Raw genomic sequence first — 26,804 nt, forward strand, 5'->3', positions numbered from 1 at the left:
GCAGCTTTGAAACAACTTTATTAGAAGGCTCTTTAAATGACAACTTCCAATTTCTCAATTTGCTTTTTCACAAATTCCAGTTATAACTATATTTATATATAACAATAACTTTTGCATTGATCTTTGTATCCTATTTAAATTGTCCTCGTTGGGCCATTCTGGTGGAATGGAAGTACAACTGTGAGGTTGCAGGTTGACCAGCATTACTGAGCAGGGGCAGCAGGTTGGGGTGAGGGGGTGCTGGGAGGGAGGAGCCCACTTCACAGGTGGGGTGGGGATCTGGCTGAACTCTCCTCTAGCCCCACCCCAAACTCACAGTGATTGGCACCTCGCTGCCTTGGAACTCAAAAAGGGTGAAATAAAGAAATCCCCCCAGTCCGAGGAAGGATTTGGACTTCCATCTTCAATGGAACAGACTTCTCCCCCTCTTTCCGCCCCGTCAAACCCTCAGATCCTAAGCTTCCTGGGTGCACGCCTGCCCCCAACTGCCAGAGGACATCTGTCTGTGAGCAGGGACCTCCCCCCTTGCCTTTCTTCTGTCTTAGGACACATGTAACATGGGTGTGGGCAGTGGTGGGAAGCGTTGCTCCCACGGCCCCCCTTCCGCTCCCCACCCCACCTCTCAGGTGTTGGGAAGGTACAATCAACCATGAACATAAATATGAATAAAAAATGAACTTGAAAATGACAGGCTATTAATTAAACAAATCTATAAAAATAGTTAGGACATAACTCTGTTCAAATAAATACAAAATAAATAGGCTCCAAGCAGTGTGATACGTTGCATCAGTGGAATGTGAGGCTGGTCCCACTTTGCCCCAATTGGAACTGGACGTAAGTCCACAGGGGCGTCAGAGACAGACTTTAATGCAGTCAGCCAAGCTTTCTACTCCCTTCGTCTTCCTTCTGGAAGCACAGAACTCACACATTTGTCCAGCTTGTCTTTCTGAACAAAACCCTTTTCTCAACAATACATAATTAAGGCCTTTCCCCCTTTTCCTTCTCACCAAGGCATAGGGATAGAGACTGCCCTGCCAGTTACAACATCTCGCCCACTGCCCTCATGCCAGAGCGAGGACAGGGCATTGGTTCCGAGCTGGTGCCGTCCTGACAGAGTCCAGGGCCAGCTCAGACCACCAGGAGTGCCCCAGAAGCACGGGGCAGAGGCATCTGGGTTCCAGGACCAGCACTTGCCGTCTGGGAAGCCATATGCATGGACACCAGGCAGCCAACGGGGGGGCTGGGCCCGGCCCCCCGCATGCAGACACACATGCGGGTGCCCTGCTGCCCGTGAGCTCAGATGAAGGTGAGCACACAGCCAGACTCCTCCCTCTTTCCTGCACGACCTCGCCAGAGGAAGTCGGGGTGGTGGACCACCTCTCCCCACGGACTGAAGGGAGAGGAGCGAGAAGGGGTGTGGAGAGTGGGCTGGCAGCCCTCCTACTACATTAAAACAGCAGTGAGGAAGAAGCAAAGTGGGTGCAGGGAAGATGCCCAGCAGGCCAGAGGGCGGGGCCCGCGGCCAATGTTCTGGGTGCGAGGAGGAGATGGAAGAGCTAAGCCGGCTTCTATGCCCTGCTGTTTGGCAGCCACCGCAGGAAACATCCTGTCCCTAATGCACATAAGCCTGTGTCCTGCTGGCCCCTGGCCCCCGAGGAATACCCGTGGGTCCACCCTGGAACAGACACGAGGGCCAGCCAGGGCCAGCAGGACAAAGCCGGTGGGCCCGCCAGCTCTCCCCCTCCCTTGTGGCTGCGTCCCAGGGTTTTCACAGCTTGGCTTAAGTCAGCTTAGTGTTGGCACATTCACAGAATGAGATGACTACACATCCCGGATCTTGCAGGCCCAGGATGAACAAGTCCGCCGGGTGGGGTGGGGCTGCCCTCCATCCCGTCACCGAGACTGCACACCGAGGGTGATCTTCAGGTTCTCGTACACCACGTAGCTGATGCTCACGGCTGGGATCACCTTCATGAAGTTGGGGGCCAGCCCCCGGTACAGCCCAAAGGCCCCCTCGGTCCGCAGGATCTGTTTGAACAGGCTGCTCATGGTCACCTCTGGAGCGCCCTCAATGGAAGCTGCAGGGACAGAGGCCGCACATTAGAGGCCTTTCACCAACTCCTCCCTGGATCCCAACCTGCCCGGGAAGAAGGGCCCCTGGAGCCCGGCCTAGGACCAGCCTTACCTTGGGCCTGCATCCGGGTCCTGACCAGAGCCAGTGGGTAGCTGGCTAGCTGGCCACAGGTGCTGGACATGGTACCACAGGCCAGGAGCACAAACACGCCAGGGTCTGCGCTGTTTACTGCATAGCGCTGCAGCCAGGCATTCTTGAGCGTCTGGAAGGGGGCGGGGGGCCAGGGGTGAGCCACAGTGCCTTGGCGCCCCAGGAAGGGCTTGTGAGGCACTGAGAAGCTGGGGGAGGGAGGTACTGGGGAGACAGTTACTGAATCCCCATCACATGGGATCCCTGACGCCACTGTAACCTGATTCGCTTGGGCCGGGCTGGCTGAGCTCCTGGCCTGCCTGCCCTTTGTTTCTGCTGTCACTGGGGATTCCTGGGTCGGACAGGGAATGGGGATGAGGCAAGGGCAGCACCCTCCCACACAGATGGCCTGACTCCTGTGGTTTAGAGTGTGCTGGAGGCCCAGTGAGCCCCTGGGAGGGGGGCAGAACCTGGGGGCTGTCACGGGCAGGCCGTGTGACAGGAGACCCTTGCAATGAATAGATGAGTCTGGAAGGAGACATTCTTTGTGCTGTTCAGTGGCCTGTCAGACAGGGGCATGGTGAAGAGGGGTTTCTGAATCTCTCCCAGCAGGTTCCTGGGGCCTGGGCCTTCCGGGGCCTCACCTCGTAGACAGCGAGGTCTATCCCAGCGTAGGGGATGATCCCCAGCATGTTGGGCACGTAGCCTTTGTAGAAGGCGGTCACCCCCTCTCTGGCCAGGATCTTCCTGGCACAGTCCAGCATGCCCGAGTACTGGCCTGTCTTGCGCAGGGCCATCCGGGTCTTCAGAACCTGCAGAACCCAATGGGAGCGACACAAGTGTGAGCACGGCCCACTGCCCACCCACACCCCGACATGTGCACCTGCCCCAGGACCACGGTGGCCCCTCACCTCCATTGGATAGATGCTGCTCTGGGCGATGGCCCCTGCCAAGGACCCTGCTACAAGTCTCTCATGGATCCTCAGAGTCTCCGGGTCACTCCCAACAAGGCGCTTGATCTAGAATAGGGAGCAAACACACCGATATGCCCCAGGGACCAGTGCACCCACCCCTGCCCCACCCTTCCTCACGGCCAGTCAGACGCAGCCGAGACTTGGTGTCCCTGGCATATCTGATGCTTCCCAGAAATGGGAGGAACTGGCCCACAGTGGAAATAGCAATAGAGCGGGGCTTGGACCCAGGCCTCCCACTTCCCACCTTGCCCTGCTGTCCCTCAGGGATAATGGCTGGCTCCACGTTCTGGGACATCAGCAGGGCGGCACCTCAGCCCAGGGGGACACTCAGTAGGCAGCTGCCAATTGGCAATTCTCCCTGGGGAGCTGGATTCTCACCTGCTCATAGGCCATGAATTTGATGGCCGACTCGGGGGCAATTTTGAGGACGTTGATGCCGTTGCCCCGCCAGAGTGATTTGGCCCCTCCCTCGCGAATCATCTGGGTGAAGCCGCCCACAATACACATGTTGTTGCTGCGGGACGCGTGGACCTGAGGGAGGGAGGGACACGCGGTCAGAAAGGACTCAGCGGCCACAGCGCTGCCACCATCCGACGAAGAGCCTCTTCTCACTGGCCAGCCATCAAGGTCGGCAGGCGGGCTCTTACTGTGTACCTACTGTGTGCCAACACTGTGCTAAACACCTGCAGAAGGATTACTTTATAAAGTTATAAAAAACATTATAACTTTTTATTATGGAAACATTTTAAACATGTACAACAGCACAGAGAATTATATAATGAGCCCACAATCAGCTTCAACAATCATGAAACTACAGCCAGTCTATGTCCCTGTGCTGCCCGATCCCCTCTCCATCACTTTAAATTACATCACAGGATTGTGTCCTTTTACCCAAGGGAAATGCTTTCACTCTACAGCATTCCTGGGAATTCCATGAAGAAAACAAACTGACAAGGCCTTAGGCTCAGAGGAATGAAGTCCTGGGAGACAAGTGACTTGTCCAAGGTCACATAGTGGGACAGGGTCCGAGCCCAGGCCTCGGGCTCTCTTCCCTGAACCGCTCCCCTTTCTTGTTTCAGCACAAGGGGTTTCACATTATCCATCCACAGACTTCAGACAAGCCAGGCCCAGGAGGGCAAAGGGGGGAGGGAAAGGATGACGTCTTTTCTGAGCAGGGCTCCTGGCTCAGAAAGTGCCAGAACACAAGCCAGGGGACAAGGGGGTGACTGGCCACTGTTCAGTCGATGCTGAAGTCCAACAGTGCATCCTCGTACAACCTGATTGTGCAATCCTGCCCCTGACGTTGGTCTAGCTTATCTCTGCCCTGTGGACGTGGAGTCGGGCGTCTGGCCAAAGAAATGGTGTCGGGGCCAGGTGAGCATTTGCTCACACCACCCGTGAGGCGTGAGATGTGCCTAAAGGAAGGTTCCTGCCACACCCCAGTTCTCACTGGGTTCACCTGTCCACACTATGGCTCTGTAACGTGAGTTTATCTGAGGATTAAGGGCCTCAGATAAACTTAGATCAGTGAGGTGCAACAGGTTCCCCAGGCCTGGACCTAACGTCACCTTCGTCTGAGCAATAATTCTAGTCTAATTTATCGGGATAGAAAAGCACGGGCCGCAGATAAGGGAGGGGAAAGCAACCCATTGAAGAACCCCAGGAGGTGTGGGGCCTGTTTTCTGCCATACCTGCATGAGCACCTTGAGTCTGTCCAGGGGGGCCGTGCAGGTTCTGGATACGGCCCCGGCCCCACCTCCGGCCACAAGGTGTCTCCACCACATCCCTGTCTGCCTCTCCTCCACTGTGAATTCATCGGGGACTGTCAGATTTTCACCCACATCGAAGATCTACGAGGAAGACCAACAAAGATGAAACAAGCAGGCCCCAGTGCTTGTGGCGAAGCCGCTGGCAGACGGCTAGGTCCATCGCCTTCTACCATCTAGAACGGCCGACACTCCAAGGGATCCCACAGGTGGTGAAAATGCCAAGGGCTCTGGGTGGGAAACGGATGTAACCCCTCCCTTTCACTAAGCAAAGGTGACAAAGCTCTGGTCCCTGTTGGTGGCCTTGGAGAGACCCAGGTACAAAATTTGAGAGCGCAGCTGGAAGAAAGCAGTTCAAAACCACGTGGACAGCCCTTTCAGTTACTGCCAGGGAGCTCCTGCAAGAACAGCGTACAAAGGCCAATTTCAGCTGAGGATTACGAGGCTGGCTGTACGGAAGGATCAAATCAGGGCTGAAAATTCTCCTGAAATCTGATGCGTAACCAGATTTCGCTGGCAGAACACTCCGTGTAAGGCCTCAGCAAACATGAGAGGGCTGCGAGGCCTGCATAAGACCCTCTCTTCTGGGTGGCATCCCGGCTGGTCGGACAGGGCCAGCTCCTCTCCGACCCGGGGGCTGCAGGCCAGACCCACAGGTTAGCTTGCTCCTGCCCTGAGGGCAGTGCACTTAATTTTACCCACAAAGACACCAGGTGTCCCCTGAGGGTGAGGCCCTGGCCTGGGCACTGTGGGAGACAGACCAGGAGGAGCACCTCTGACCTCCGCTCCCAGAGCTGACAGCCAGGGTGGATAAGACTAAAATTGAGGGTGTGCTCAGCAAGGATCAGCTTGAAGGGGGTTTGAGGGCAGGCGGGGGTCAACGTGGCCACTACCAGTGAGGGGGCAGATCTGTATTTCTCCATGACAGCTTTGACGGGTGAAAAAGTAGTTCATATGTGATGGTGCCAGAGAGAGAAAATGACAAAATGGGGTGGTGGGGGAGACACCTAAGACCTGTACCATTTGTTTTCTGTAGAGGGCCCACCCCCGCACCCCACCCGTGCCAGGAAGGCTCACACTGGCTGGGAGGACGAGGAGGCTCAGGGAAGGGGTAGAAGTGGCCTTGAAGGACAGGCAGCTTGTGGGGACAGGAGGGCACCGCTGGCAGAGGAAGCCCGTGTTTGGGTTCAGGCTGCTTAGGTGGGCCAGCGTACGGGAAACGGAGGCCAGCCAGGACCCCCAGCCCCACTCCCGGGCTGGGGACAGATGCGGGGCGAAGGGGACCCTGCGGCTCACCGTGGAATGCTTCCAGTACAGAATGATCTCAGGGATGTTCTCCACAGGATGCAGAAGATGATAGTCTCTCCACTCGTTCCAGTCGATGGTCATCGTGCCGTTCTTATCCATGCTGCGAGAGAAATGCACGGGTGCCACGTGTAAATAGGCCCATCTGTCAGCCACGCTTCCCACCTCCAGGCGAGCCAAGGGCAGGCGTGTGGCCATCGAGGAAACCACAGAAGGTGCCTCTGCCCCCAGGAGAAAAGGCAAGATGGTGCCATACCCCACTTTGTACAAAAATGGATATAATGGCCCACAAGAAACCCGTTCTGATCAGGCACAGCGGTCAAGGAGGGAGGTGGTCACCAGGGGGACATGGATACTTACTAGGTGACAGGGCCCCAGAAGTGGGCCGTTCGTATTCTGACAGACAGACAAAGGAGGATGCAGAGGAGAGAGGAGAAACAACACCAATAAGTGCTTCGAGCGGATGTTACTGACGCAGACACACAGCACAGCACAGCACGAGACGTGCCCTCCGCAGCAGCCGGGAAGCGGGCACAGGAGGCTGCCGGGTCCCAGGGACATGCAGAGGCTCAGCCAGGAGAGGAAGCTGCTGCTCGGGCTGCTCGGTGTAACTTCCCAGCCCAGCAACCACTGCGTTATCCCCCAGGCCTACTGTCGGGCAGCACATCTGATTACAGTGTCACGACCACCTGAAGTGGTGTGAGTCCCTTCCCCTTCAAGACCAGGCAGAGAAGCGTGTTCCTCACTTGCCTTTCACCTACTTGAAATCTCCCCCAACTAGCCTTTACTCTTCGTGGGCCATTGGAACACTTCCAGGTGATTTATAATTTTTCAAACGAGAGCTGCCCTGGAACCTGGGGAGGGGTTACTTATTCATCCCTCCAAACGACCAGAGCCAGAGTTCAGTGAACAGGGTCAGTGCAGTGAGGTGAAGAGTACCAGCGAGTTAGTCCAAGAACTTTTCTTTCGTCACATTGTAATTCATTAAACCAAACACAGAGCCTGGCTAAGCACTCACCTCTTGAGAATTTTTTCTGCCTGCTGTTCGGATATCTTGACTCCCAGGTCCCGCAGGGACTGCATGATCTCCTGAGCATCGATTCTCCCTGTAACAACAGAGGCTGTGAGCCCGGAGCCAGGCCCACGGAGAACCTGAGAGTGAGCCCGCTGCTGGCTCTGGAGGCCACGCTCACCATCATTCTTTTTGTCCAAACTCTTGAACACCAGCCTCAGTTTCTTCTCGTGATCTTGGAGATAGTGGACAAACTCTTCAAAGTCTAGCTGCCCATCGAGGTCTTTATCACCAGCTTGTACAATTTTCTATGAAACAAAAGTAAGATTCCGCCCTTTAGCTCATGCACCCGCTTGTGTCTGGTGGTGCCCTGTACCATCCCCAGGAAACAAGTGCACGAACCCGTGAACAGAGGTGGCCCCAGTGACCGGGACGCTTCCCTTGCTCTACTCCCAAAGTCACCATTTGGATCCCCAAGGGCTGGCCGGAACCCAAGCAAGAGCCCCCCCTGCTTCGCTCACAGGCAAAGAGGAAAAGGAGGCCCTAGAGGAGCCCTGCAGACAGAGGCCAACAGTGGCAGGCTTGGCACATTCCCAAGACCAACGTGTTATACTGCCAGGGTCAGCTGCTTGGCTCCCCTGCAGGCTGTCTGTCCCTGGTGCCGGGCCTCAGCCCACATGCTCCTGCCCAAATGTGCGGATGGCCTTGGAGCTCCGGATTCCATCAGGGACTCTGCAGCTTGCTCTTTTTAATCCTACAAGTGGCAGTGGCCCAAGAACAATTGGGTAGCCAGGGTGAAGATATGGGCAGAGCTGGCCCCTGCCAATGCCTGCTTGGCAGAAACACTGCCAGAGAGAACTCTGGAGGCCAGAGACACAGTAAGAGCCACAAGGAATTATTCACGGGCATGTGCTTGACGGCACAGCCAATGTCTGATCTCAGGGGAGGCTGATGATATAACCAACCTCAGCTCCCTCAACTAGGCACTGAGAAGTAGGGCAGCTCCACTTAGTTTAGTGACCCAAGAAGGCTTGAAGAAACCCTGTTCCTTGGCAGTGAGGTTCCAAGCCACGGATGGGTCCTGCTGAATGCTTTACCTCTAGCAACCCGCTGAATCCTCACAAACAGCTCTAGGAGGCAGGCACTATCATCTCCCCCACTTTACAGAAAAGGAAACAAGCTGGGAGATGGCAAGTCATTTATCCAAGATCACACAGCTAGGGAAGCGGTGGGCGGGATTCAAGTCGAGCCTGTTGGACTCCTGAGCCACCTCCCTAGAGATCCTGCTGCCACCCTACAGGGTCATCTGAAGAAGGTGGGGGACACACATGAGTCAGTCCAACTCAGCCCCACCCCAAAACTAGGGCTGAGAATCTCCTAAGGAAAATGGTTATAGTCTCCTTGTGTTGAACAATTCTCAGTGAGAAATCCATTCACTATCCACAAACCAATATGGGTTTCCAAGCCTTTTGAGCCACTGGGTTTGGAAATTGATGGACCGTTGGTTAGCTGGCGCTCACCGACGATTACAATCACGGTCACTCCCTTCACCACCTGATGATAGCTCCTTGTGACTGCTCAGCCACCAAGGGTGCCAGGAGGAGGCCTGGGCAGATACTGGGTCACCTAACACGATCCAAAGAGCAATACAGAGGGTGTGGCTGGAATGTGAGACAGATGCTAGTAAGTATTTTATCGAGAATACTATCTGGAGTTGTGTTAACTTCCTGCAGACATTTGTGCTCTCAGCCAAGAATGACACAAATTACGTATAGGGTTATCACTCTAGATTTATGACCGGAGTGGAAATAGAATCTACATGTCATTTAGGGAGGAGGTGAATGACAGGCACGAAGCTCTTTGGTATTCGGCTGCTCTGCCACCAACGCGAGCCATGCACCTTACTGGGGTGGGTGTCCTGTGATACAGACGACCCAAGGATGTGCTTACTGCAGCTGATTTCAAAATATTCTCCAAGTCCTTGCTTGTGCCTCAGACAACTGGGCCCGCTTTCTGTCTCCATCCTAGGATGTGCGAATCACCACCCCTGTCTACCATACACCTCCTCCGCCATCATGAGCACTAGGGGACAGCATGGGATGGGATTCACAGAGAAGTTGGGTGCCCCTTTAGGAGGCAAGCGACCCCCAGTCTGTAGCTATTTCCCCATCTTTAAAATGGTAATGATTTCTGCTCCAAAGGGATCTCTGGGAGGCTCCCCTCACCTCGCACATTGGTTTGTTTCACCCAGGCCACAGCCCTGCCAGATCCAGCGTCGTAGCTATGGTCCCAAGTCTGGACCTCCAATGAGAAACCTCTCTGCCTCTCTCTTCCTCTGTCCCCCAGCTCAGAGAAACAGCCCCGCAGCAGTTGGATTATGCCCCCCTTCTCAGGAACCCCCCCTCGCACCCCCGAGCGAGATAATTCCTTTCCACCTCTCCCACAAGTGCCTTCCCTATAATTCCAGCATTCCTTGGAAGTCACATGAAAGCCAGTCATTCTTGTGACGTAGCCCTTTTGCCGGCAGAGCCACAAGACAAGTAGGGAAAAAAACTCGCAGATTTCACACGTGTCCCCCTACCAGCACTCATCCATTCACTCAACAAACACTGAGGAAATGCCCACTGCCTTTCACAGCCTGGCGTGGCACCCGGTACAGACCTGCTTCCACTGGCGGAAGGTGGAGAACTCCTGGGAGGGGATAAAGACACTGAGTTTGAAGATGGATTTCAGCTCGGCGGGAAGCCCCTTGGACTCAAAGTACTGGAACTCCGTCTGGGTGTCCCCAGTGACTGGCACATACAGGCACAGGCAGAGCATGCTCACGGGGACAGCCGGGGCTCAGCTGCTATCCGCCACCGGGGCAAGTTCTGGTAGCGTGGAGAATGGGGAATGCTGCCGGCCCCGCAAACTTGCGCAAGATATGCTGGGGCGCAGCTGTCATTGGCTGCTCAAGCCCCGCCCTTTTCCTTAATTGAAAAAAGCCCGCCCACTCTAAGTCCAGTCAAGGGCCAATGAGCACAGACGTCTCCTTTGCTCACCAGAGGAGGCAGAAAGATCAGGACTGACGTCATCTCCGAGTTAACTCTTTAGAGGCTTGGTATCCTGCTCAAACAAACCTTCACCCTCTGGCGCCAACCCCTCCAAGTGAACAAACAGCCTTCAGTCTGTTTTTCCACAAGGTCCCCAAACACGTCACACAATACGGTGGTTTTCTCCCCTTAGTCAATCATTCCCAACAGAAAAATAAGTGGATGTAGAGATCGAATCAAGTTCACTGACGAGAGGCCAAGTTTAGCTGTGGGGGTAGAAGCTGGGGGGGGGGGAGCTGAGGGTCCCCAGCGATCCATGAAGTGGCCCCACTCATCCACAGGGGAGCCGCCCCCCACCCCCCTCAGCTGGCTGAGCCCTGGACGCAGGGCTGCCTTGGCCACACAGCCTTCTAGGCACAGTTCTGGCCGGCTCCAGTGATCTTTTCCAGGCCACTCCACAGCGTGAGCACCTCAGAAGCCACCCATTCCCCTGCAGGCTTCCCCTGGGGTTCCCACAGCGCTGAAGAGCTGACATGATAGGGGCAGTACGAGAACACACTAGGCTAAAAGGCTGTTACACGGAGGGCCTCTCTGACCCTGAGGTCATCCAGGGCCTCACTTAAGACCCACAGAGGCAGTCTTCAGAGCCCACATTCTCTCAGAACACTGGACAGCTCAGTGGAATTGTAGCTTTTCCGCCTAGAACTGTGTTTGTTGTTCGACATGGATGCTGTTAAACTTTAAATGAATTGAAATGAAATGAAAATTCAGTTCCTTGGTGGTATGGCCACAGTTAAAGTTCTCCACAGCCGCGGGAACTCACTGAGCACGTCCATCATCACAGAAAGTTCTACTGGGCAACGCTGCTCTGGAATGGCCCTCTGAGGTGAGGATGAGAGAAAATCTCAGGTCCTAGAAAGTCAAGATTCGATATTTTCTTCAGGGTGACCCTCTCCAGGACAACCTGCAATCTCTACCTCATTTCCTTCCTGGCAGCAAGTATCAGAGATTCGTGCTGTGGAGGAAGAGAACATGTGACAAAGACGAAAAGGGAATGGGTCTCGCCTTGTTCCTACTACAGTGTAGCACTTCCTAATATAGACCAAGTCGCACAACCAGGAGGCATAAACATGGATGGCTATCATGTGAGGCTCAACAAAAGTAAAAGGAATTTCTTAATTTGATAAAAAGCTTTTTGTGGAGAACTTCAAAAAAGGATTTTAAAACAAGATGCTGATGCTTCCGTACAACATTACGAAACAGAGTTTATAAACTTACATGCCACTCCGGCCCTTCTAAAAGAGATCTGATGATGAGTCTGGACAAAGAGACCCCGGGCTTCACTAGGGAAGGTCCAATGAGGTATCCAGAGGCAGCTCAGGACTGTGCAGGTAGATTCCTGTTCAGCTCCACCTAAATCCCATGACACTCTATGTTGTCCAATCCAGAACTTTCTGCTTTGGGGCTATTTTTACACACATCTTATCTCTACTGTTGGGATCCTTGAAGGAAGGAGGCTCTTGCTCAAACCTTTGTCCTCCTGGTGTGGAAGGAGCCCTTGCCTTGACCATGGAAGGTGCTGCATAGAAGCCGTTTCTGAATGAATGAATCAATGAATGAATGAATTGGGCTTGACAGGCCTCTAAGACCCCGACAAGCAAAGAGACTACTCTTGAGGAAGCCCTCAGGTTTTATTTTATCCACCTCAACCAGATAATTTATTATTTTTTATTTTAAAGGAGGTTCACCTTTACAAATAAAAGAGCTGAATTTTAAAATGCTGATGTTCCTTTGTTAAATTATTTATGTTTGCTTCTGAAATGAAAATAAATTACACAGCTCTGTTGAAATATCTCACTTCAATGATGGCTGTAGTCATTCCAATACAAAATGGGAAATATTTTGACTGAATAAATTAGTTGTCAACTGGAGATATTCATTTCCTAATATAACATATTTTTCAAATAAATTTTGGTAATCATAACTCTACCACTGAGCTTTTTTTCTTTTTGTACCATTGAGTTTTATGATGCATTTACAGGACAAATCTGAGAAGAGATTTGAAAACAATACTAAATAAAACTGAAACCTGTGTTCAATATATAAGGAAAAATTATTAAAATTTTATCAAATAAGAGCAACTATTTTCTAGAAAACACAGCATGGAATCGCCTTGATGATAACAAAGCTCATTACGTTACAGACCAACGGTATCAGATGTTCTCTGAAAAATTCTGCGCGTGCTTGTCCACATGCTATTTCACAACGCTGTTAACTCTATTCCAATGTTAATTTTTGAAAAGGGTTTTAACTCATTTTTATTTTGCAACTGTCACCAAGTCCAATGGAATGTCTTCATTGGACAAACGTAAATTGACGTTTAACCACCCACGCTTCTGAGTTTCACAGGTCACACACAACTCCATTTTCACGTGGGATTCTTCCTACGTAAGCCAATCTCCAGGCACCTAGTGTCCAAAGTAAATGCTTTTTCTCTGGAATTACCGACAGTGGGGCCCAGAGGGGCTCTGGGGCTACCCCTTAATCTCTGAGGTGAGCAAAGAGGCCAGGAGAGGTTGCCTGGTTTGCCCAGGCCCCAGAGCCTGGTGGTGGTGAGGCTGAGCCTCACCCAGGGCCTGAATCTTGGCACAGCAGCCACTTAAAACAGTACCCAGACGTGACGCTGCCAAAAGGAGATTTCAGAATTCAGTTCCCAAAGAACACTTGTAAGGCTGATCCCGAGAATTACAGTAAACTACCTCAAACTGGAAGAAGGCAGGTGTGTGGGAAAAGAGTAACCTGAGCAAGTTTCAGCTTAGCCTTAGCTGAAAAACAACAAAAGCCCTGTATCTGTGTCACGGCTTCTAAACACATATATAATACAAATAAGGAAGAAGATGAAAGCCGGGCTCAGTTAGGGCCTAATGCTTCCCACCAGCTCAGGCTCTTTAAGATCCCGGAGTAGCGCGCGCTCTCTCTCTCTCTCTCTCAGTCTCTCTCTTTGCCCCCCTTCTCCCTCCCTCCAGCTGTCTACATTCTTCTCTGCTCTTATTCTAATTTTGTGACCCAGATCTACTTTTGTTTCCTCTCTTCTGATGTCCATTCGTATAATCAGTATTTAGGAACAATGACAGCAACTCTAGATCCCTTAGAATTTAGTGGTATCAGATTTTACTGCATCTGTAAAGCAGCAGTTGGTCTCAGGAGCGTCTTCTTGTCCTCCAACCTGCCAATGCCACAAGCTTTCCTCGTTCTACCACTCCGCTTCATGCCAACAAAACAGGAGCTTCCTGTAAGTGCTGCGATACCTTGAGTAAGACAGGGCAGGTGGACTACCTGGGGAGCCCAGCATTAGGTCATTGAGTATCTCCCCCTCCTCTGCAATGACTCAGACCAAGCCAGAATACTAATATGCGAAGGAGTCGTGCCAGCATCTGGCTGCTCTAGCCCCACCCACCGGTAAGTCTCTCAAACCTCATTTGTTGCTGTGGCCACAGTGTCATTTGACGACCAGGTTGCCATGACAGCCCAGTGTAGCTGGTTTCCAATGAAACCGGCCTATACTTGGCAATTAGACACACAATAAGCAAAATTCTCTGAGCTTCTGAAAAGACAGCCCCTCAGGAACTGAAAGCTTGGATGCTGCTGAGGGCACCCCTCCCCACTCCAGGCTAATGGCTTTCTTCTCTAACTGCAGATTAATTGCAAGAAGAACATAAAGGGGAAAACTGGAACAGTTCCTAGGATAAAAGCTTTCAGGGACCTGACTTACCAGCAGACATATTTAAATGGGGGACGGGAGGCCAAAATAAAGTTAGTGCTGCTGGGAAACTGAGAAGCCTGAGGACCAATGTGAACTTTTCTATAAGGTTTCCACAGTGTTTCGGGAGCCTCTTCCTGAGTAATGGAGAGGCCAGGCCCCATCGGCCAGTGATCACAAACCCCAAAGCCTACCTTCAAGAAAAGCTGCACTAGAAAAGAACAGGCTGCAGAAACGTTCCTACCATTCCAATTCTCAGTTTATCTGCTTTTAAAGAGTCCACACTCCCCAGATGTGCTTGCTTTCTTGCTTCAAACAAAACCAGCAGATCCAGCTCCCTTTTGGGGCTCCCGCCACCCCCCAGCCCACTGAGCCATCTCCCTTCTGAGGAAGAGGGCCGGTGAAAGGTGTGAGTCGAAGGTCCAGCCCCATTGCAGGCCAGGACCTAAACTGTTCAGATCAGAAAGTCCTAATGCGAGGTCACCTGGGGGAGGGCTGGCAAGAGGTGTCAGTATGAGTCTAGGAAATGGAGCAGTTTATTATTAAAGTCAAAAGTAGGTGACTTTAAAAGGGAGCCAGCCAACCCCTTAGTCCCTTGGCCACAAGGCAAGCAGGTCTGTAGATAAAAATTCCTCACAAAAAACAGCGCCACCGCCATTTCTGAGCTTGTCTAAAACAATCCAAAGGTAGAAAGTGACACCCCTCGCAACACATCTCAAGCATAACACGGACTCTGAGATCCCTGACGACCAGGATAAGCCCATCACAGACTAACGGTTCTCCTGGATGCTTAATCTTAAATGACTGCAAAAGTTGTTGCCTCAAAAGTCCCTCCTCCCACTTAGCAAAGGAAAAACTGAACATTTATTTCTTAAATGTAGCAATTCAATTCAACGAACATCTTTTAGGAACCTATAGTGTACCAGACGTAGCGCAGAATCTCCGTTAGTTCATTTTTATCCTGAGAAAGGAGAAAAGCGTCAAAATAACCAAAGCTCAGGAGGTGAAAAAGGTCACTCCTACTGCAGGCAAGAGAAATCTCAGCCAGATGGCATTTTCCATTCTAATGCTGAGAACGTACCTGGTCCCATTAAAAACTGCTTTCTTAGGGGAAAGTGAGACAATACAGGGCAAAGTTCCAGACAGATTCGGGTGAAATACCACTTCTACTCCTCCTTAACTGTTTAACCCTGGGCAAATTACTTACCCTCTCTGCACCTCAGTTTCCTCATCTATGAAACGGGGTACCACCACTTACCTTGGCTCTTACAAGGATCAGATGAGATACCCACACTCAGGGCATGAGATGGACGGAACGCCCTGGCACTCAACAGACCCACAGACCCAAGAGAGGCACCGGCCTCTGCACCTTGAGACTCCAGCCTCTCCTTTGACCCTTCCCTTCCTCCCAGACCCAAAGGCCCTCTGCCCGCCAAGGCAAGGGGTCTGACCTTCGGGATGCAGGACAGGCTGGCCCTGCCCAGCTCCAGGCTGTTGGGTTCAACTTGGAATGTTCACTCTGTTGCCCGCTTAGCTCGGTCCTTTCTGCGTTGTTCAGATACGCTAATACATAAGACAGACTGTAATCGTTTGTCCCTTACTTTCAAATGGCTTTCTGGGGCCAAACTGACAAATCCAAGGCAAGTCTTCTATTGCACTCAACCTTCCTTCCCCAAATGGCCACAGTGAAGTGCTCAGTAGGGTAATAAAGCTGTTACAACGACCATAGAAAGATTTTGGACTGAGGATTTGGCTTCCTCATTGCCTAACCCTTCTCCCGGGTCCCCAACACCAAACTGAATGATTTAAAAGTCTTCTCTTCTTCCCCACACTTCAGTTTTTTTCCAGGAACATGTTCCTAGACCAGCCCCTAAACTAGGAGGTCCTCTTGAAGTTGCCATTACCTTAGGAAACTGGTCTGCAGGTCCGACCACCAGCAAAATAGTCGGTCTCTTTTCCGTGGCCTCAGCCCTTCCATCCTGTTTCCCCAAAAAGCTTGACATCTGGTCTCCGAGAGCAGGAGCTGGGGTGCCTCTGACTTCGTTCTCGTTCCCCTCTCTGGAGCCTTGGCACCCAGCCCCAGGGAAAAAGCTGGACAGAAAATGCCACAGCATCTGCAACATCACGGCTTTCTCCCAACGTCGCCGATGGTGACCGATCACTTTTGAGGAGGGATGTGACCACAATACCAAGGGTCACTGGCTACACAGCTGCTCGCAAGACTAGCCTAGGGAGTTGTAAGGCTGGAAGCTCTGCATGCAGTGGCTGTTTCCTGCTCTTTCAAATTTAGTAGCACTGCTGTCGTGCCTGGCCTGAGAAATAGCTCACTCTAAGAGAGTCCCGCCGGGTTGCTGGCAGTGAGGAGCGAGCAGCTGGAGCTTCTTCAATAAAAACTCTCTTCTGCCGGTAGATGGTGATCAAATGTTTGGCTTTTTTAAAAAAGAAAGAAAGCAATAGCCCAACAGACCTTTCCCAGAGGCAGAAGCAACTTCGAGCTCCTAATTATTCAACTGTCCTCGCTCAACTAATGAGCATCACACAGCGAAGAGCTGAGCATCCAGTCTGCATTCTCACTGCAGCAGGGCGCGGCCAATCACCTCTGCCGACACTACCAAGTTCATAATCCCAGCAACGTCCCTCCAATCACAGGCGGCCGATTCCCTGCCTGCAGCCCTGCACTTCTGCAGGGAGGTGCCGGTGGCAACCTCCAGCTGAGCTCCCGGCTCACCGAATCTACCTGGTGCTGGCTCGTCCGCAGGAGCCCAACTCCCTCCTCTGGATTGTTTCTGGAATGACGTTCACCATCAAGTTTAACATGATCGAGAATCCCTGGCAACACTTCCTAAGACACTTTTCCTTGTTCTGTGATCCCATTCTCTCCAATTATGTGTAACATAACGCAAGCCGTATCATCCCTACTTCTCCTCCCTTGTCTCCCAGGACACGGGGAGCTGCTGGGGGACAGGGACCAAGTGACAGATCTCTACCCCTAGTACCCAGAACCAGGCACAGATAAGTCTGTAGGCTGAATTGAGTAAATGGTTATGAATAAAAGGGAACTAATCTTTGCTCATTTGTTTCTTAATTTACTAGCAGACAAATGCAGGAACAAACTACCATCATCCCTCACAAAGGGACCCTCTGATACCGTGTTTATAACCATTATTCTAAAAACACAAACATGAAAAAGTTTACTAAACTGTGTCAGGAAGAGTATGGGGAACCATCCAGCCTCATATGAGAGTGTACGTCGGTACCTCTCTGAAGTCATTTCGTCTTAGCTACCAATATTTCAAAAGCACAGACCTTTGACAGCAATTCCACTTTAAGCAATTTAATCTGTCGACACATTTGCACACGTGAGAAATTGTATGTATATACGCATGATATATACACATGATACACATGTGATCAAATCTAAGGATTTTTTTTGCATCACTGTTTATAATAACACAAGTTTGGAACCAACTCAGTCCTTTAAAAGTGGAGTGGGTACATAAATTATGGCACACCGTACAATGGAACCCTACGAGCACGCAGCTGTTCAAAAGAATAAGGCAGCTCTATATGCAATACTGTAAAAAATAGTATAAATGGAATCACTTCAAAATGGACTCAGAGCTGCTATCCCAGAGGAACTGCCTTGTAGGCCTTACCCCTCCAACCTTTGGAATGTTAAAACTAGGCAAAATAACCTTTGGACTGGGCTGAAAGCAGTACTGTATTCTATGCATGTAATTATTCCCCTTATTTTTCTCATGAATACTCCTTGCTTCTACCTTCTAATCAGAACACTGTTTGGGCTTCTGCCTGCATCAGTGCTTCCCCGATAGCTGTTCTTTTGGATCTCAAATAAATACTCGTTGCCTCTCACTTTGGCCTTTATTTTTAGGTTGACACTATTACGGGATGACTTGTTAAAAATATCTTGTTAAATGAAAAGAGCAAGGTTCAGAAGAAAGGTGATAGGATGCTGTCATTTATTTCTAAGCTTGTACACATGAAGAGTATCTAGGGAAAGGCACACTAAAATTGAAGCGTGCAGGGAGGACACTTGTGGGTTTGAGGGGACAAAGGCAGATGGGAGATTTACTTTCACTGAATGGATATTCATGTCTTGTGAAACTGAATAAGGAGCATGTACGACCACACATACATACAACAATTATTTGAAAAGAAAACACAAGTAGGGATACCAAGACGCCCAAGCTAAGAATAACCTTATTTAGAAGCCGTTTTGTGTGTTGATTACGTAAATGTGCAATCTTTGGAGCTAGACCCCAGGTTCAAGTCCTGGCCACGACTTACTAGCTGTGTGATCTTGGTCAAGTAACTTTAGCTCTCTGTGCTTAATATCTTTACGTGCAAAATGGCAATAGTAAGAGAATCATACTGTTACTTAATAGAATTCTTTGAAGGCTAAATTAGATAATATATAATGTTCTAAGAACAGTATATCGAGCACGCAATACTGGGGCTATATCACATAATCAAAAGGGGCTAAGTAATAAAACTGACAAGCTCAATGACCAAAAGTAACTACACAAAATGGTTTGAACATAAAAATTCCTAAGCGGGCAGGCCATGGGGGCAGTCCCATCCCAGGCCTTCAGCTTCCACAGCAAAGGTCAATCTTACCTTAAATGAGCCTGTCCACTGTTTTTATGCATCTAAGATAACATAGCTTTGAAAGGTCAGAGTAATTTCCTTTCCTAGACTCCTTGAAGGCACAGTCGCTGGTGCCAGAGCACATCACAGAACCCTCGTTATCTGGCTGCCCATATACCATCTCTATGTGCTGTAAATGTTCATTATTAACTATCCTGCACCCACAAATGTAAAAGAAGTATGTGTTTCTTCAGTTTGCTTTTTATCCAAGCCTAGAGACTTCCCCGCTTTGCTTTCGCCCGCCCCCTTAATCTACCATCAATGGATTTCATGTAACTCTCCTTATGTCTCCTCCTTTGATTCCAGTGTGTAAAATAAGATGCAGATCTGCCATTCTTAGGAGCATTTTCTCAAGCTGCCGAGATCTTGCTTCTGGGCATGTCCTCAAAAATCTGGCTCAAATAAACTCTTCTAAAACTTTTCTGTAGGTTTGGATGTTCATTTGTCGACATGACTATTAGCTATTTTATTATCATTATCTAGAAAAAGATTGTGAGTTCATGCAACTAATTAGTTTTTTGTTTTGTTTTCAAATTGGGCACTGTCCCAATTATCCTTTATTTGTAGTCTGCCCTTAACCTGGTAATCGTTTCAGGTTTTTTTCCCTTCAATTTATTAGTGCCTCAGTCAGTGCACTTGAGCCAGCAGAGTCAGGTACACTGAAAACCTAGAGATCAAAAAGCATGGGGTTGGGGGAGGGGCGCTTTGCAACTAAGTAGTTTTAACAATATTAAAGAGAAAGCCACAGGCCCAAAATGGCGTCACTTGTGCTAAACGCCCATGATACCAAACCTAGATTTAATACCTGATCTAATTGCAGTTTCAACCTCTACCAGAACAACAATCTTAGTCAACCAGTCTGGAATTTTCTTGTCAAGCACCAGTAACATTCTGTCGCAGTGGGCCTTCTCCATCCCTCATAGAAAGAAGCAGCAAGAGGTAATCTGCATGGTAAAAACCCTTGCCATTCCCTCCCTATCCCCCCAAAGATGATGTCCTGGTCGGTCTGAAAATAATCCTTTTTCTTTGGTTAACAGCTCCCTTGCCCCACCCTTTTTCCTCTAAAACCTCCCATTTTCTACAACCCCGCAGAGCGCCCTTCTAGTTGTCAGATGGGATATTGCCCAATACATGAATTGCTTGATAAAGCCAATTAGGTCTCCAAATTCACTGGGTGCCAGAGCAGAGACCACAGAACCCTTCGCTGTTATCTTGCTGCCCATATACTATCTCTATGTGCTATAAATGTTAATTATTAACTATCCTGTACCCACAATTTTGTTTTTTAACAACACTAAAGAAGAGCCCATCTGTAGCCAAAAACCCTAACTAAATAAATAAGTCTTTTATAAAAATGAATCTTGTTTTTAGACACTGAAAGTCTGCTGAAATGGAGGAGACTGATGTTTTGGGTCCTCCTCTATAAACATAAGACAAATCCTGTATTTAGCTGGCTACTAGCTTTTAATTGAATGGACTCCTACATACCACAGAACTGAGTTATGAATTCAGGGGGTTCAGCCCAGATGGAGTAACAGGGACCGATTCATCTTCCTGCCAATAACAGTTAAACATCCAGACAAAATATTTGAAACAATGGTTTTTAAGACATTGCACATTGGGCAAGAAAGGGCATTGCCTCCTGGGAGATCTATACAAATGAGGCGAGCCCCACAATTGCCCTAGCTTCCTGGTTGGAGTTTCCAGGCTACGGAGTAGAGAGTGGATACTCAGGCAGAGTCCAGCAGTCTCTCAGGGTTGAAGAGATAAAGCTGGGAGGCCAGGGAGGCCAGGGCAGCTAGAGTTTTCAGGACCCAGTACCAGACAGGAGGGAGCTACAGTGCTGAGGGCCCCCCATGGTCACAGCACATGCACGTGAGGAAACTGCCTGAGGGTGGGAAAAGAACCATCCAAAGGCATCACAGTCCTAACAACTGCTCCTGTCCCCACCAGCCAGAATGGAAACTTCACAATATAGGGGGGTTCAGGAAGGGTATCAGAGGGTTGTTGCCTCAATAGTGAGGCAAAACTACCCCTATACTAAATGCCATTCTTGCCTAACAAAGCTTTAAAAAGCCCTAACAAGCTCAAAACTTAACTACACCCCAGGATAAAGCTCAAGAACATTGATAGGAATACAAAAATCTCCAGGAACCAGAAAGATCAGCTCCAATAAAAATTTAACAGGAATGCAAAGGAGCAGGAAAAGATGACCCATAATGAAGACGGAATTCAATCAATTAAAACTGACCTAGAAATGACATAATGAAATAATTAGTACACAAGGATATTAAAAGACGTAATGGCATTCCATATGCTGAAGAAAATAATGGAAAGATTGCACATGTTACACAGAGACACTGCAGATACTCTAGATGAAAACTAAAACGTCTGAAATAAAAAATACACCAGCTGGCTTTAACAATAGATTAGACAGTACAAAAGAAGAAAAAGATTAACGAACTTGAAGACATAGCGATAGAAACTTTCCAAAATGAAAGAGAGAAAAACAAAACAAAACAGAAAAATGAGCAGAGCATTAGTGACCTGCGGGACAACTGCTAAGAGGCTGATATATACATAATTGGAGTCCATAACGGTAGGGACAGAAAAAAATATTTAAAGAAATAAGGGCCAGATTTCCCCCAAATTTAGCGACAACTACAAATCCACAGATCCAAGAAGCTCAACAAACACCAGGCATAAGAAACATCAAAAAAGAAAAAAACAAAATAAAACAAAACCAAAAAACCTACACTCAGGGACACCACAATTAAATTTCTGAAAATAAAGAGGAAAATCATGAAAGCAGCTAGAGAAAAAAATACCCAATATATACAGAGGAACAAAGAATGACAGGGGACTTCCCAGCAGAAATTGTTAACCCAGAATTCTATACCTAGAAAAATTCCTTCCAAAAGGAAGGTAAAATAAAGACTTTTCAGACATACAAAAACTGTAAAGCAGATTTGCTTTACAAGAAATGTTAGGAATCCTTCACGTAAAAGGAAAATGATATCAGATGAAAATCTAGACGTAAAGGAAGGAATGAAGAGCACCAGAAATGGTAACTGTGTGGGTAAATATAAAAGACTTTTTTCTTATTTAAATTTCTTTAAAAGATAAGCGACTGTTTAAAGCAAAAATAAAATGATGGATTGTGGGTTTATAACACATGTAGAGAAATGTGTGGAAACCACAGCACAGAGGCTGGGAGGAGAGAGATGAAAATATACTGTTTAAAATTCTTAAACTATTTGTGAAGCGGTATAGTTATCAGTTGAGATAGGTGGTAATAAATTAAAGATGTATACTGTGGTATAATTCCTAAAGCAAGCATTAGAGAGAGATAGAAAGCAAACCAACAAGAGAGAAAAAAACGGAATCACAAATAATACTCAGTTGATCAAAAGAAAGGAGAAAGAGATGTTCTTTGACCACGGTGGAATTAAATTAGAAACCAGTGACAGAAATATGTCTGGAAAATACCTAAATATTTGGAAACTAACACAATCCTAAATAATCCATGTGTCAAAAAGGAAATCAAAAGAGAAATTAGAAAGTATTTTGAATGGTGTGAAAGCACACAGATCAAAATTTGTGGGATGCAGCCAAAGCCGTATTTAGAAGGGAAGACATTAGAAAAGAACGGTCTCAAATCGATAGCCTTCAGCTTCTGACCTCAAGAAATCAGAAAAGAACAAATTAAGACGAAAGTAAGCAGAAGAAAGGAAATAATAAACTAGGTGAGGACGAGACCATGGCTTATTTATCCTAAAATCTCCCTTCTTCGGCACCTAAGCCAGAGATCAATGAACATTTGTGCAATTGCATACTTTGCCAATATTTGTATTTTACGGCCTTTTCTTTTGTGCCTTTGATTTCCTTCTGGGTTAACGCAGTGTATCCCTTTCTTTATACCGCAGCAGCACCTGAACCAGCAGCATCTGGTAGACCGTTAGTTTCTTTGGCTCCATGCGATTACTATATTCCAGCTCTACCACACTTAGCTTTCTGGGGGATGAGGGACCACCCAGACCCAGACACAGGGCAGGCAAATATAATCCTACTGTTAGCGGAGCTTATAAACTCAACAGAAACTGGTTAAGAGGAGGCGAATGAATCACCTGCAGAAGTAACCCACTCTTCTGAGGATCTAGAAAATAGAGACTTGCTGAATAAAAGTGTGTCACAGGACCTCCCACGCTTGTAGAGAAAACAACAGATTCTAATGGAATGGACCCCCGGTGGGAACCCATTCCAATACCCTGCTGACATGCCCAGATGAGAAGGGCCCCTCGTGCATCACACGAAGGACAGCTGAGGGTTCCTGGGGGAATCTTACACAAAGCAGAGCTGCAGGTCTTACGTCTGTCAGCTGCACCACTTACTACCGATCTATCTTAGAATTCTTATTAACATTCAGAAGACATGTTGTCCGAGGGCTGACTATCAACACTTTTTTTTAAATGGAATAATGAAGCCAGATTTTATTTGACAGACAGCCAGATAGATGTGATTTGAAAGTGAGGACGGGCTGGGCCAGTGAGGTTACATGGAGGGATTTCCCATACATTGAATGAGTCAAATCTGCAAAACTCGTAAGGTTTTGACCAAAACCAGACCCAGAACCCAAACTGACAAAAACATTTAAAGCAGATATACACTATGCCAGAAATTATTTCCTCTGCAGCTATTAAACTGCTGACAAAAATGTTTAGATGTCGACTTAAATACATGCAAGGGCATATGTTGGTTTCTAAATTCTTTAAGGACAATACGGGAGCTAAAGAGTTTGAAGGATCTCTTTTGTACATTGATATATGGCAGTGATTTGTTATTTCAGAGGCATAACTATAGCAGGTGACTATCCCTCTGCTTTGACACGAATCAAATGGAGAATTTAAATGCTTAATCCTACCTGCTGCCCGTGTAGCCATGTGACAGCGGGGTTCCAGAACGTAAGGCAGGACTACTGAACACCTTTCTGCCCTGACTCAGCCTTCAATTAGACAATGAAGAGGAGCAGGCACTCACCTCATTTGGCACAAAAGAAATCAAGGCATCGAAGATGACAAGTGCAGTGATGACAAAGGTGAAAGCCCCTTAATCTATTTCCATTTGAGGAAGTGAAACCAGAAACTAGCGCTGGCAAAAACTCCCTGAAGGGAGCTCCCGTGACTGTGGAAGAGGAAGAGACGTACACCGCAGAGAAAAAGGTCTCTTGGACGGCTTTTGTTTACTTCTGATAAAAAGCCAATCCCCATCGAAGTCCCAAGTTCAAGGTCAATGCCTATTAACAAAGATGTCTTTTTTCTTTTATCTAAAAGCGAGTTAGGAGTATACAAAATTAACGTAATTTTAGTTTGGTTAAGTGTAGCATTTTGAGACGTAACATGAAAATTAAAGTTCTGCAGACACAAGAAAAGACTGCATAGAAACCCCGCATAATTTTTCTTCTTTTTCTGCTCTTATAAGAGCACACCGCTCTTTCCGATTAGACATGTGTCAAGTATAAGGGGGCGGGGAGAATATGGTATTGAGGCTGGCATGTAAAAACCCAATCACCTAAAATGATCAGAAATTTCTCAACCAATCCAAAATGGATCAGTGGGAGCCAAACCACTGGTACAAGTTCAGCCTGCTCGCTGCAGCCACTTTATCCTTATTCATGACTTCCCTTCGCCCACGTGAAGAGGCAAACCAGCAGCTTTATTATTAAAGCAACACTAAATGTTTTCAGTTTCTTAAAAACGATTCCAGGATCACACCTAAAACTGAGACCGTCTGATGGGTACAAACATAGATCTCAGCAGCTGCTTGCTCTATACTCCGGGGAGGACTGTGAGAGAAGAGCCCACACAGGGGTGTGAACCCCACCCAACGGCTGCCTTCTGCAAATACACAGCAGAGCAGCTCAGGATGCGAAGGGCAGCGGGAGAAGTCTGTAACAATAACTGGTTTAAACCAAGCCAGCTCGTAGAAGCAATTCAGGAAAGGCGTATTTTTGCTATAGAACTATTTACACCAGATGCTAGCTTTACTTTTTATAGAGATTAAAGAAGAGACTCTATCAAAAAGAACACACCCAAGAGGTGAATGAAAAAAGTTAACTGTGTCTATAAATGCACCACGAAGGGGTGCAACAGGGGCGTCACCTTTTCCTCTCTGGTTCCTCTATGGGACCCTGGACAAGTCATTCAGCCTCTCTGGGCTGCAAGACGTGGGGACTGAATTGGACAAACCCTGAAAACCTTTCCAGTTCTAATGTCGTGTGGATCCTAAGTCAATCTAAAGGCCTTAAACCCAAGGTGACAGCAGCGCTTTGCCTGTGAGATGGGAGAAAGAACAACAGGTTGACGCAGGTGGGCAGTGTATGTTGCTGGCTGATTTTAACCAACAGGACCATTCAGTTGTGTCAGACCAACAGCCAAGGATTTAACAGTTTGTGCTTACCCTTGGTGATCTAAACTACCCTGTCTCTGCCCACGGCCTCCCTCCCCACCATGGGTATTTCTGTGGTTTTGAGAATTTTCTTACAGGTGGGTTTTTTCTGTTTTAGAGTCACATCAGACTCCAGCCAAGGGGAGGGAGGACGGGAGGAAAGAAGACACGAGGCCTGGGGTTGATGGAATGTGGAAAGCTTCACAAAGCAGGAATAGGGACAGTCACCATCTCCAGTTTCCACTTTGAACCTGGGAAATTCAAGCTTCCTGGAAGCTATGCCAAGAGTTTAAAGCAGATAAGAAGCTCCTTATGTCCAACCGTTGTTATTTACTTATTAACTTCAAAGAAAGGTGCATCTGTAAGGCAACAATATCTTTTTTTTAGGTGTTATGTTGAGTCTTTTATACCTATCATTTCAGTTGCTGCTTTCTGAATACCATCAGGGGTCTTAAAATGCTGAGCTGGTATCACACAGATACGGCAACCTCATAACTGTGAATGTAAAGGTTGTCAAGTTTTAGGGGTTAGTTAAGTATCTACACCCGTAGTAGGAGGCCGTGTATATTGAGCTAAATTGGGCTGAGTCAAAATCCTGGGTTCTGCTACTGGCTTTGCCTTCAACCAGGCTGGCCTCTAAGTCTCAGTCCCACTTCTGCAAAATAACGCGGTGAGTGAGATAATCTCCAAGGGTTTTAACCAAACTCTACGTGAAGCTTCCATTTCCACAATTTGAGAAAAGAGCATCCATGGCTCATGAAATGGGTAGCAAGCTCGCAAGAACCGTGCTCTTAAGGGTCTGTTTCCATCCAGGGAAACATTTGAGCCCAAGACACTGTTATATGTCGTGACTCTACCACTACAGCCACTATTGAGAAAGCTCCTGCGATCAGGGTTTCTTTTTCTGTTTTAATTTTCCTAATATGCACGTGGCCCAGGCTCTACAATCCACAGTCCTCCTCCCAGAACCGCTGCAGGCCCTCTCCGCTGACGGGAGACTGTGCACACCCTGTATTCCCGACATCCCCACACGTTCTCCTTCTTCCCGTTCCACTTTTCACCTCACAATCCAGGAAAAATGTGGATGATTAGCACCAATTCTGGGTATCTCATTTTCAAAGACTCAATGAGGGGAAAAAGTCGCTTTGCATTAAACACCTGTGTGTCAGCCACTGTACCCGGCCTTTTATATAATATACTTCATCTAATTTGATCCCCACAACAACTTGATGAGGTCGTTATTCATACCACCATGTTTCTGATAAGGAAACAGACTTGGAGAGGTTGAGTAACTTGCTCAAGGTCACACGGCTAGCGAGTGGCAGAAACAATATTTTTGTTTGAACCCAGGTTTATACCACAAAGCCTATATTGTACTGTTTAAAAAAAAAACACAAACAGTTTTGGGGGTGACATCAGCATCATGGAGGAGTGAGAAGACTCCATCCTTTCTCCCCTTACATTTACAAGTCAGACAACTGTAACTCGACAAAGATCCCCTGCTCAGCAAACAAACACGCCTGAAAGATCCACTCATTGGGACACCTGAAGGTGGGTATATTGGAAGGAGTAAGGGAGGCGGGATGGGGAAGGACAGGGAAAATGCCCGCAGACACACTTTGGTGTCCACTGTGGCTCCT

General features: G+C 48.3%; 1 protein-coding gene across 6 annotated transcripts in view; it reads right to left on the reverse strand.

Annotated features, from left to right (window-relative positions):
• SLC25A25 (solute carrier family 25 member 25) overlaps positions 1-26,804 on the reverse strand; it is a 34,698-nt gene continuing 7,894 nt past the window's right edge. Inside the window, exons 1-11 of one of the 6 annotated variants that reach the window (XM_019728681.3) lie at positions 15,957-16,580; positions 7,442-7,568; positions 7,267-7,354; positions 6,609-6,644; positions 6,240-6,351; positions 4,869-5,027; positions 3,556-3,708; positions 3,115-3,222; positions 2,848-3,015; positions 2,186-2,336; positions 1-2,078 (exon numbers count right to left, since the gene is read on the reverse strand). In XM_019728681.3, the coding sequence (XP_019584240.1) occupies positions 1,894-2,078; positions 2,186-2,336; positions 2,848-3,015; positions 3,115-3,222; positions 3,556-3,708; positions 4,869-5,027; positions 6,240-6,351; positions 6,609-6,644; positions 7,267-7,354; positions 7,442-7,568; positions 15,957-16,175 (1,506 nt within the window). In that variant the 5' untranslated portion in view covers positions 16,176-16,580 and the 3' untranslated portion in view covers positions 1-1,893. Of the gene's footprint in view, positions 2,079-2,185; positions 2,337-2,847; positions 3,016-3,114; positions 3,223-3,555; positions 3,709-4,868; positions 5,028-6,239; positions 6,352-6,608; positions 6,645-7,266; positions 7,355-7,441; positions 7,569-9,921; positions 10,177-15,956; positions 16,581-26,804 lie in introns of those variants that run through there. The other 5 variants (XM_019728683.3, XM_019728679.3, XM_019728682.3 and 2 more) reach the window with 5 other exon arrangements.

Source organism: Rhinolophus sinicus, chromosome 16 (assembly GCF_057876585.1).
Source record: "Rhinolophus sinicus isolate RSI-liver-muscle chromosome 16, RSI-T2T, whole genome shotgun sequence".
NCBI classification, from domain to species: domain Eukaryota; kingdom Metazoa; phylum Chordata; class Mammalia; order Chiroptera; family Rhinolophidae; genus Rhinolophus; species Rhinolophus sinicus.